Source organism: Chrysochloris asiatica, unplaced genomic scaffold (assembly GCF_000296735.1).
Source record: "Chrysochloris asiatica unplaced genomic scaffold, ChrAsi1.0 scaffold00050, whole genome shotgun sequence".
Taxonomy (NCBI): Eukaryota; Metazoa; Chordata; class Mammalia; order Afrosoricida; family Chrysochloridae; genus Chrysochloris; species Chrysochloris asiatica.
Genome location: NW_006408568.1, coordinates 7402870 through 7414873, shown reverse-complemented (window position 1 = coordinate 7414873; position 12004 = coordinate 7402870). Strand labels below are relative to the sequence as shown.

General features: G+C 35.8%; 1 protein-coding gene across 1 annotated transcript in view; it reads left to right on the top strand.

The window, feature by feature from the left end:
* KDM5A (lysine (K)-specific demethylase 5A) overlaps nucleotides 1-12004 on the top strand; it is a 160131-nt gene that overhangs the window by 47157 nt on the left and 100970 nt on the right. Inside the window, exons 7-11 of the mRNA XM_006862704.1 lie at nucleotides 568-659; nucleotides 1396-1554; nucleotides 2642-2761; nucleotides 3392-3550; nucleotides 10906-11087. Coding sequence (XP_006862766.1) covers nucleotides 568-659; nucleotides 1396-1554; nucleotides 2642-2761; nucleotides 3392-3550; nucleotides 10906-11087 — 712 coding nt within the window. The remainder of the gene's footprint in view (nucleotides 1-567; nucleotides 660-1395; nucleotides 1555-2641; nucleotides 2762-3391; nucleotides 3551-10905; nucleotides 11088-12004) is intronic.

The following is a 12004-nucleotide window of genomic DNA, read 5'->3' as shown; positions in this document are numbered from 1 at the left end:
AGCTGTTTTGCTGGCCAAAAATGAGGCTTTCTGTTTCGGTAAAGATTTACAGCCTTGGAAAACCCTACTCAGGGTTACTACTAGTAGGAACCGACTTCACAGCACCACCACAAGTACTCCATATGAGGAGAAGAGTGTATGGAGCTCACTTGTGATTAAACTTTCAGGAGCTGGATTTCCTAGATTTTAATCCTAAATCTGCCTCAGACTGACTGTGATTGTGGACCAGTTACTTAACTTCTCTATACCTCAGGTTCTTTATCTTAAAATGGTGATAGTAGTATGTCTACCTGCTAGTGTTGTTGTGAGACTTTAATTAATTTAAAATACTTTAATTAATTTTCAATTGTTATTGTTAATTGTGCCTTGAAGTCGATTCCAACTCATAGGGACCCTGTACAGGGTTTCCGAGGCTGTAAATCTTTATGGGAACAGAAAGCCTCGTCTTTCTCCTGAGGAACAGCTGGTAGTTTCTAACTGCTGACCTTGTGGTGTGCAGCCTGATTCGTAACCACTACGCTAGCCCATAGTTAATATTAATATTAATATATAACTTTTTATTTTAAGATGAGGTCTCCCGAAGACGAAAAGTTACCAACAGGTCAGATGCATTTAGCATGCAAATGAGGCAACGGAAAGGAACTCTCTCTGTTAATTTTGTAAGTGTTTTGGGATGTGACTGGAGGGAAAAGATCTTTTAAAATGTTAGTTTTGAATTTTTTTTCTTGGTGTATGCCATTTAATTAGCTCATTTGATTAGAAACTTGGATGGTGAAATTAAAGTTGCAGTTAACTTTTAATTTAATGTTAACCTTGCTTTGTACCATATGGATAGACTGTACCCCTAAATTATGTATCTGTGGGAAAACTGAGAAAATGGATATGAATCTATTTAAATCTTTTAGTAGTAGTATAGATACTGCTCAGTTTTTTATTCCTAGTATTTGTATTTAAGAAGGATGATAGCATGGTATAATTTATTCATATAAATTGATTTTCAGATAACCAAGATTAGTTGTCTTTTGTTAATCTAATGACTTCATATGCTTCCTGAACAAGATAGTCTGATAGCATGATAGTTCTATAGCATGAGGGATGTGGCAAGGTAATTTTAAGTTATTTCTCTTTTGGCTGCAATATCATATGCGAAGAACCATAGCTTTGAACTAAGTTTGCCTTGGCTCCTTCATACATTAAGAATAGAGGCAATATTTTTATTAACTTGAATGTAGAAACTCTGAAAAGAAATTTAGGCAGTTTTATGAAAAATGTTTTTTAATTTTTCTTCAGGATTTTACTTTTCAGTGTACATTATTTTATTTTAATTAAGGAGCTCCTGGTTAAAAACATATAACTCATTATAGGAAATAGACTTTTTTATTTATTTTTTAACAGGTTGATCTCTATGTTTGTATGTTTTGTGGCCGGGGAAACAATGAAGACAAATTGCTTTTATGTGATGGATGTGATGATAGCTATCATACATTTTGTCTTATTCCTCCACTTCCTGATGTGCCCAAAGGAGACTGGAGGTGTCCGAAATGTGTTGCTGAGGTATAAGTCTAACCTTTTGAATCCTTTTTAAATTAAGAACAATTAATGCTTGCATACACATATGTACACACACTCCCAAAAGCTTACTCTACTCGCTCTTCATTCTTCAATGTTTAAAATCTCCAGGATTTTTAAAGAACATATGGAAATGTAATTATTACGTGTTGCCAGCTTGTCTTTTAAAGATCCTGTCTCTGACTATTGGGTAGATAATTCTCTTTATTGCTACAGATTTCTCTTTATTGCTCTGCTGAACCTATCGCTGAACAGCAATAAACAAAGAAAAGCTTCATTAAAGTACAAAATTTTAATGGAAAAAACAAACCAAGATGCTTTAGAACTTATAATTGGTGCATCTAGTTTTCATGCTAACTTAATGGTATTTCTTATTTTGTCCAGATTTCAACATGATTATAATAAATCTTTGACTGAAAGATTATAATGATGTATTATGAAATGCCTAGTTTGTTTGCTTATTTTAATGAGCTATTATGATAGGTTAGTGAAAGATAGTGTTGAATGGGTGTGTCTAGATCTATTTAAAATCTTTAATGGTCTTCCACTATGATTTGCTTATTATTCTCAGTTATTTAATGAAGAAGCAGTTCTACTCTGAGCATTTGTGTTAGGACATTGGACATGATGATTGATAATGTGAACAAGCCAAGTAACCTCACAACTCAATGGATATCTTTTTATTCATTACCTTTGTTTCCTCTGAAAGAATATTTATTTTCTCCTTGAAATCCACTGACTTGCTAATAATAATGAAATTTATCTATGGGAACTTACTTGATTCCAAGTCAGTAGTCTTCCAGGGTCTTGTTTTGGTGCTAGAGCTTAATGCCAGCTCTCAAGTGTAAAGTTGTCTAATTACTGCTTCTTGCTGGAAGACTGTGAAAACACAATTGAAGTTCTAGAACATTGTTTCCTGACAATGTATTAAAAGTAACTAAAGCTTGTTTGCTGTGTAGCTTATTTGGATTTGCATCACCTAGGGAAATGATCAAGGAAGATACTACTTGAGAACTTTAATGCTTTGCTCAGTTGAGTTTCAGTGAGTTAATCATATTCTTTTTCTTTCCAGGAGTGTAACAAACCTCGAGAAGCCTTTGGATTTGAACAAGCTGTACGAGAGTATACCCTTCAGAGCTTTGGAGAAATGGCAGATAATTTTAAGTCTGATTATTTCAATATGCCAGTCCATGTGAGTATTATTTAAGCCATATCGGGAATATGTCATTCATTCGAGCCCAAGTTTTTGTTGTTGTTTTTTTATTTTGTAGATATCAGGATAGCATGAACATGATGATAAGATACTAAATATAAAAGTTAGGGGCCTGACAGTGCTCACTGTCCTGTTGAGAAATATATTTTGATGCGTGAATTGTTTATTAGCCCTTTGTGAGCAATCCCTTGTAGAAAAAACATGGGGTATGTAGCAGCTACTACTTTTGTTTAATTATTTGTGATATTAGGTTTGCTTCTTTCCCTAAGGCCTTTTAAGTTTTTTCAATCCTGCCCAAAAATATTTGCTAAAGCCATTAAAATTCAGTCTTGATTTTTGTATTTCCTTGTTCCTCCTTGGTGCTCTAGTTCATCTTTGTCATTCTTAGTTGAGAAGTAACTTCTTGCAGAAAAAGATGAGCTCAAGTTCATGTTTTTCTCAGTAACCAAGCTGTCTTTATCTTTTCTCCGTCCTCGTTGATAAAAGTTATGATCTACTCTTTCAGCTCTGGGAAATGAGAAGATTTTCTGTCTCATTGTATGTTTTATTCTCTTATCCTGTGTATTATGTTATGGTTAATAGTTTACAATCTTTGTTTTCCCTGTGTAGATGGTTCCCACAGAACTAGTTGAAAAGGAATTCTGGAGACTGGTGAGCAGCATTGAAGAAGATGTTATTGTAGAGTACGGAGCTGATATCTCCTCCAAAGATTTTGGAAGTGGATTTCCTGTAAAGGATGGTCGGAGAAAGATGCTGCCAGAAGAAGAGGTGCAGATTATATTATCCATGCTTCTCCTTACCCCAAGTTGACTTAGCCTTTGTAGAAAACTACCTTTTTCTAATCATAAAGGACTCATGTTAACTGATTCATTGACTAATTGGCCTACCAACCAACTACTATCAAGTAGTATCTGTTGAAAGCCTGGTTTTTTATTTTTTGTTTAGGAATCATGTCTTTTATTTCGTACTGTTGTTTTTTAGTTAAACTTAAGTTGAATTTCTTCATTGTATCCTTTATAACTCTTAACTACACTTCTATAGTTTCCATGTCTCTGTGTTTTTATTATGGATGATATCCTCCAATCTATAGTTCACAAATTCTTCAGTTTTGTCATTGACTGTTTAACCTTCTGTTTTGAGGATTTTTTCTTTAAACTTATAAAAAAACTTCAAAGATATACAAAGTAAACACAATAATGCAATTTCGCTCCTTAATACCTAGCATCTAAATCCAACTATTAACTGTCTGCCATTTCAGTTACTGTTGTTGTTAAGTACCGTAGAGTCGATTCCGACTTATAGTGACCCTGTACAGGGTTTCTGAGGCTATGAATCTTTATGGGAGCAGAACGCCTCATCTTTCTCCCGTGGAATGGCTTGTTGGTAGGTTCGAACTGCTGACCTTGAGGTTGGCAGCTCGACTCGTAACCACTATGCTGCCAGAGTATCACCTGTCATTTCACATACTCTTCTACTCTTGTTACTATGTTTTTTGTGCCTCCATTTAAAAAAAATTATTCATTGCAAATACCTTTTTTTTAAAATTTTTACTAAGTGTTTTATTTATATTGGAGAATATCAGCTTTTTACCATTGTTTCATTGCAATGATTACAATCTTCTCTGTGCATCATAATTCAACAGTATTTGCTTCCATTCCCTCAGTTTTGTTTTGTTTTGGTGGTGGGGGATGTACTTAGAAACACTCAGGAATATATAATAATTTAAACCACCAAAGGGCACATTCTGCAGCCTGCCTCCTGACCACCAACATCCTGTTCCAGTCTTTCCTTGACTCCAGAGTCCTAAGCTGCTCCCTCTCTCCATGGCCTCATCTCTGCCTCCATCTCTGGTTTTGCTACTTCTCTGTATAGGATCCAGCATTCCGCTTGTGCTCTTCTCCCTTGATGATCCTAGGATCCTCTCTTTCTGGACTGTAAGATTAACTACTCCCCTGTTTTTGTTACAAAACTTTCTGCCTTTACAGTTGTGACAGTTGCAGTTAGTCATGATAACAATTACTCACTATTGAGTCATAAGAATCTTTTCCTTATCTCTTAACACCAGATCCATCTACACAAGGTTAAAACTATTCAGTGGGGACTCTACCTTCCCCCACACACTCTTGAAACTAAATTCCTTCTTGAAACCTTGTAAGCCAGTCACTTCATGCCTTTACCACCCCCTCATTTTAGGTAGCCAATGTCTAAGTTACCTGTCCCTCTCTGTATATAGAGGGGATAGGATTGATATATGATGTGAAGACTCCTTCCTTCTCAGTTGGTATTTTGAGCTACTACATCCATAAGTATAGGTCAAGTTCATCAAATTGTAGCAATTTACACTCATTTCCTTTATCAAAATTTTTTTTTTATCTTCTTCTAGTCGAGTTCTGATTATCAAGCCATTGAGGTTAGGCCAAATGGGTACTATCTGCAAGTTTGGGCGTTCTTGTACATCTCCCTTCACTTCATATCAGCTGTATGCTTCACTCTTAGCTCTACCTCTTCATGGCTATGTCCTTGTCCATGGGCTTAGGAGTCCCCAGGTCTCACCACATTTTGGACCAACCAGTCCTTCTCTTCTCTCTCTCATCTCCAGGTCAACAGGAGTCTATGGATTGTGGTTGAACTCAGCCCATTTCTTCATTGCTGTCTTTCCCCTTTTACATCACCAGTAGACCAACTTGGTCACCAGCAGGCTTACATGCCTGCTTATGTGTTTCCTTTGAGTTTCAGTCTTGGAGGGGGTGGGGTATGCCCTGAAGGCACTTGATTGCTTGCCATGATGGCTCCCTGGGGAACACTTGCTTGTTTTTGTAGTAGCCAATCATGCTGCCATTTTGTTTTGGATTTTTCCTGCTGATCTTTCTTTGAAGATGTGTCTTGTGTTCCAGGCTGGTCTGCTTGTCCTTTCTAGTGGGAATGTCCCACCTCAGAAGGTTCTGGATGAGGCTTAGGATTCCACCTAAGGTCCTGTATACTGTAAAGTCTCCGCAAGAAGCCTGTTTCACTGGGCAAGTTGTAGAACCCCTTTTAGATTTTCCAGTTAGTTATAGTCTGTAGACGTTTATGCTCCCATTTTAAAATAAAACTAGGAGACATTGAAAAGAAAAAAACTTAGCCATATTATTTGACAAATGTATAAATCTTTGCTATCCGTATGATACCATTTGAAAACCTATTAGCTCACAATCCTTTTATGATACAAACATTTTCACCTTATATGAAGTTCCTCTCCTGACCTTTCTCAATCATCACCACGTTTTTCTTTGTTAATTTACAGTGTTGTGTTATGAAGTTGAAAATGTTTTCCTCTATTCCTATTTTTTTGACAGTTTTTAACATGAATGGGTGTTGTTTTGTCAAATGTTTTTTCTGCATTGACTGATATGTGATTTTTTGTCTTTAGTCTTTTAAGATGTTGGATTTCATTGGTTAATTTGCAAACGTTGAGCTAGACTTGTGTCCCTTGTATAAACCCTAGTTCTTTTTATATGTTGTTGAATTATATTTGCTAATTTTTAAAGCTTTTATTGTGAATTGAGTGATAGTTTACATGGGAGAACATAGGTTTTGCACTCATATGATCGTATTTTGTTTCACTACAATGATTACAGTCCCCTTCATGCATGTCTTCTCTCTTCTTTAGTTTAGAGGTTTGTCAATTTTATTCATCTTTTCAAAGAATCAGTTCTTTGTTTCATTCAGCATTTTGTTTTTTCTTTTAAATTACATTGATTTATGTTCTTGCCATTCTTTATTTCCTTCTCCTTGCTTTGGGTTTATTTTGTTCATTTTCTAGGTTCTTGAGGTGGGAGTCTATGCAAACATTATTGATGTTGGATTTCTCCTTTTTATTTTAATATTTTCATTCTGTGCTATAAGGTTCCTTTTCAGCACTTCTTTAGCTGGGTCCCATAAATATGACACGTTATATTTTTGTTTTCAGTGTATTTTTTCCACTGAGACTTATGTAACTTATGGATTATTTAGAGATGTGTCCCAAGAATATAGAGCTTTTCATGTTATTTTTTTCATTAATTGATTTCTAATTTGATTCCATTATGATTGGAGGACACAGTATATGATTTCAGTTTTTTCAAAAATTGGTTGAGATTTTTCAAATGGCCCAGAATATGGTCTATCTTAGTAGTATATACTGCTTTGATACTTGGAAAGAATACTTATACTGCTATTGGCTAGGGGTTCTTTTAAATGTTAATTAGATCCTATTAGTTGATGGTGTTGTTGAGTTGTTCTATATATTTTCTGATTTCTTTGCCTAGTTTTTGTATCAGTTGCTGAAAGGCTATTGAAATCTTCAACTGTAATTGTGGGTTTGTCAATTTCTCCTTTCAATTCCATCAGTTTTTCCTTTAGTTATTTTGCAGCTCCATTGTTGGGTATGTACACATTTAAGATTTCTATGCGTTTCTGATTCTGATAATTTTATTTGCTCTCAAGTTTACTTTATCTGATAGAAATTTGTTGTTGCTAAGTGCTGTCAAGTTAGTTCTGACTCATAGCTTCCCTGTAAAGGATTTCCAATGAACAGTTGGTGGGTTTAAACCACTGACCTCGAAGGTACCAGTCCAGTGCTTATCCTACATTTCCACACCAGAACTCCATTGTAGCTTCCTCCTAATTTCTTTTGCTGTTGAGAATATACACAGAACTTAAAAATTTCTACATGTTCAACTCATTGACATTGATTGCATTCTTCATATCGTGCAAACATTTTCACCTTTCTTTTCCAAAATTTTCTCCCTTCATTGACATAAACTCACTGCCCCCTAACTTTGCTATCTAGTCTTTCAAGTTGCTCGTGTCAGTTTGACCCCAGGTAGATAGTTGTTAGAAGAATACAGTGCTAGAGGCAGACATTCTTTATACACTAAGCTTAAGAAGACTTGAGAGAATATTTCTGGTTAAGGTTTAAGGATTATGTCAGGACAATAGTTTGGGGTTTTTATCCATCCTCTATGTCTATAAAAAGTATGGATTCTATGGGAATGTGTAATTTGATCTGCATTTTATTACTTTTGATCAGAATTCTGTAAAATCTTTGATCAGCATGTTCAATAATGGTAGCTAGGCACTATCTCTCCTAATTTCTTTTGATGAATGTTTGCATGATACATGTTTGCTTATTTTTGTTGGAATGTTTTACTTCCAGCTGATCTATTTAATTATATTTAAAGTGAATTTCTTGAGATAGTATATTGTTGAATCTTGTTTTTGAATCCAGTCTAGCAGTCTTGTTTTTAATTGGTATATTTGGGCCATTTACATTAAATACTGAATAGGACTTAAGTTTGCCATTTTACATGGGCAATTCAGTGACATTGATCACATTTACCATGTTGTACGGTTGTCACTATCTGTTTCCAATTGTTTTTATCACCCTTAGAGACACTTACTAACTACTCCTACTGCAATAACTCTCTGTTTTCCCTCCTACTTGCCTCTGGTAAACATTGGTAAACTTTGTTGTTTTTTTTTTTTTACATACACCTACTATAGATAATTCATGTAACAGGAATTATACAATATTTGTCCTCTTAAGTCTTTTGGACTTCTATATTATAATGTATCAGAACTTTATTTCCCTTTATGGCTAAATAATATTACATTGTATGGATATACTGTATTTTATGGATTTGTTCATTTGTTTATGGATACTTGGGTTATATTCACTTTTTGCTATTGTGGAAAATGTCAGGGCTTTAAACTGGCTCAGAACTGTTAGGTCATGACTGATTGAAACAAGGGCAGTTTAAGTGTTGCGCATTAACCATATCTCTTGAGTGTCAGATTTTTACCCGGATAGAAAATAGGCATTGGTGTCCCACTCAGAGGTGGTTGCCAACCACACTGCTTTTCATGTGTGTACGTGTAGGTGAGCTACCATCCTTGAGAAAGACACTGCTGTCTGTTTCCCGTTTGAGTAAAAATCTGATATACAAGATACCTGGTTGCTGTGGAGTTCTAAAGTGGCGCTGTAAGGTAAACACTGGATTGCTAGCCACAGGGTTGGCAGTTCAAACCCACCAGCCGTTCCTTGGAAACCATATACAAGGTTGTTGTGAGTAAGAACTGACTCAGTGGTACTTTACAAGAACATGAAATGTATCCATTATCTTTGTTTTCCTTCAGCGTTGGTTTCAAACCACTTTGAAGTCTTGAATGCTGCATTGAACATCAGTGTACATGGGTCTGTTTGAGTCCCTACTTTGAAGTCTTACCTATGAGTGAAATTACTACTTCATATGATAATTTAATGTTTAACCTTTTGAAGAATCACCAGTTTCCACAGTGGCTACATCATTTTACATTCCCGTCAGCAATGGATAAAAGTTTCAACTTCTCTATGTCTTCACCAATACTTGATGTTTTTCATTTTTTTGATAATAGCTATTCTGTTGAGAGTGAAGTGATAATCCCATTTTGGTTTTGATATGCATTCCCTAATGACTGCTGAGATTGAACTTGCTTTTATGTTCATTTTGACGATTTGTTTATCTTTTTTGGAGAAATGCCTGTTCAGGTTCTTTGCCTAACTTTTGATTGGGGTGAAAATAGTTTTGACTTCACAGATCATCTGAAATGGTCTTTGGGTCCCTGGGCTTCTTTTTCTTTCTGTTTGAAAACTGTTCTTCAGTGGGATGATAGACACTCTTGAGTCTTTACCTCAAGTGACTTCACAAATGGGTTTTTGAAACTCAGTCTCTGCTGTCTCTGTCTAGTTGGAAATCTGTGAAAATTCTGGCAATAACTTTTAAATTATGGCTTTGCTTTCTTCCTTTGCTTCTTGGAAACTGGAAATTCTTCTGTCTTTTGAGTTCTTATGTGAAATAATTTGGAGTCCTGTTGTGGCCCTATAGGATCAGCACTCTACCACGAGGTCAATTGAAGCACAGAGTTAGCTGTTCATACTCAACAGTGGCTTCTTGGAAACCCTATAAAGGGTTACTGTGACCTGGAAATGACTTGATGGTACTCAACAGCAATAACAACAACATGAAATAATTTATTATTATATTGTTAAAGTTTATCCAGTATTTCTACAAGTGTTTGTAGTGGAGAGTGGTGTTGGTAGCTTTCTGCATCATCTCAGTTTTCTTTATTGCCATATTCAGGATTATGTCTTATCCTCAAAATATCTAGCACCAGTCTATAAATATAATGATAAATATTTTAGGAAGATTCATTATTGGGAATAAAGTAGAAGTATAATAAACCACCAAACCCGTTGTCGTCATGTTAGTTGTGATTCATAGCAACCTTATAGACAGAGCAGAACTGTCCCATAGGGTGTCCTTTATAGAAACAGACTTCTACATCTTTGTCCCACAGCATGACTGGTGGGTTTGAATCACCAACCTTTTGGTTGGCAGCTGAGCACTTTAACCACTGTACTACCAAGGGTACATAGCAATATAATAGTGACCTATTAAAATTGGCCTCATTATTTTACTGGTGGAGTCCTGGTGTGGCACTGTGGGTTAATATGCTGGACTGCAGAGTTGGTTTGAACCACAATATCAGTCACCAACCACTCCTCAGAAACCCTACACAGGGTCACTGTGAGTGGAAACTGACTTGACGGCACTTAATAACAACAACAACAATAACATTTTATTGGTAAACTGGGGAGCGAAGCCTTGCTCATATGCTTCAGAGTGACCAAAATAATTTCAGGTATCCGAAATAATTAGCGAGATACCTAAATAGCTTGTAGATTAGAGATAGGAGTAAATATTTAGTTGTATACAGTATATAAGGAGCTCTGGTAGCGTAGTGGTTACGAATTGGGCTGTGAACCGCAAGGTCAGCAGTTCGAAACTGCCAGCTGTTCCGCGGGAGAAAGATGAGGCTTTCTGCTCCGGTAAAGATTTACAGCCTCGGAAACCCTGTACAGGATCGCTATGAGTTAGAACTGACTCCACGGCACATAACAACATACAGTATATGTAGTATTGAACAAAGAACACAGATTCTGTAGACTTTTGAAAATATTATAAGAATTATGCATTGTTTTGAAGATTATCTTGAGAGGTTTCTGTTGGATACTTGCCCTCTATTTGTGTCCTCTTTTTACACCATTTTTTGTTCTTTTATAGGAATATGCACTTTCTGGTTGGAACTTGAATAACATGCCTGTCCTGGAGCAGTCTGTTCTTGCACATATTAATGTGGACATCTCTGGTATGAAGGTGCCATGGCTCTATGTGGGAATGTGTTTCTCTTCTTTTTGCTGGCACATTGAAGATCACTGGAGTTATTCCATCAATTACTTGCACTGGTATGTACAACTTTTGTTAACAGCACCTGCACCTAGTGACTTTGTTTTTTGTAACTTTTTATTGTGAATTGCATGAAGGTTTACAGCACAGCTCATCAGTTTTACATTCAACAGATCATATACTTTGTTTCATCTCAATGATTGCAGGTCCCTCTAAGGAACAACAGTTAGCCTACTTCCTCCCTTTGGTTATTTCCAGTCCACTCTCCTTCCCAACTTTCTGAACTTTTAAGTAAATGATGCCCTTTCAATGTTGAATGTTGACCATTCCATGGTAAACATAACTTAATAATATTGTTTCCTCTTATATATCTGTCTGTTGCTTGGCTGAAAATTGGGACATGAGAGTGAGTTTAGTTGTAGACCTGCTGGGTCACCAAGGGCCATAATCTAGGATTCTTCTAGTTCTTTGACCAGTAAGCTCAGTCTTTTTTTTTAAAATATAGTTTTGAATTTTGTTCATTCTATCTAGGACCCTCTAATGTTATTTATCCCTTTCGGAGCAGTTGGTGGTGGTAACCAGGCACCATCTAGTTTTTCGGATCTCAGGGCTGTAGAGACTGATGTTCACGTGTTCCATTAGTCCGTTAGACTAATTGATTCCAAGCATTTTCAGTATTTATCATTCTTTCCTCTATACATGGAAAGACCGATAGTTGCACCTTAGATGTAGCTCATGAGCTTTTTTTTTTTTAAACTTTTCATTATGAATTGAGTGACAATTTACAGAGTAGATCGTAAATTGTGAGCTTTTTTTTTTAAACTTTTCATTATGAATTGAGTGACAATTTACAGAGTAGATCGTAAATCATAAGTTTTACATTTAACAAATCATATCCTTTACTATGTACCATGAATTAACAGTATTTTACCTGTATTCTCTTTAACTTGTGCATTCCTCTCTGTGATCATTGTTG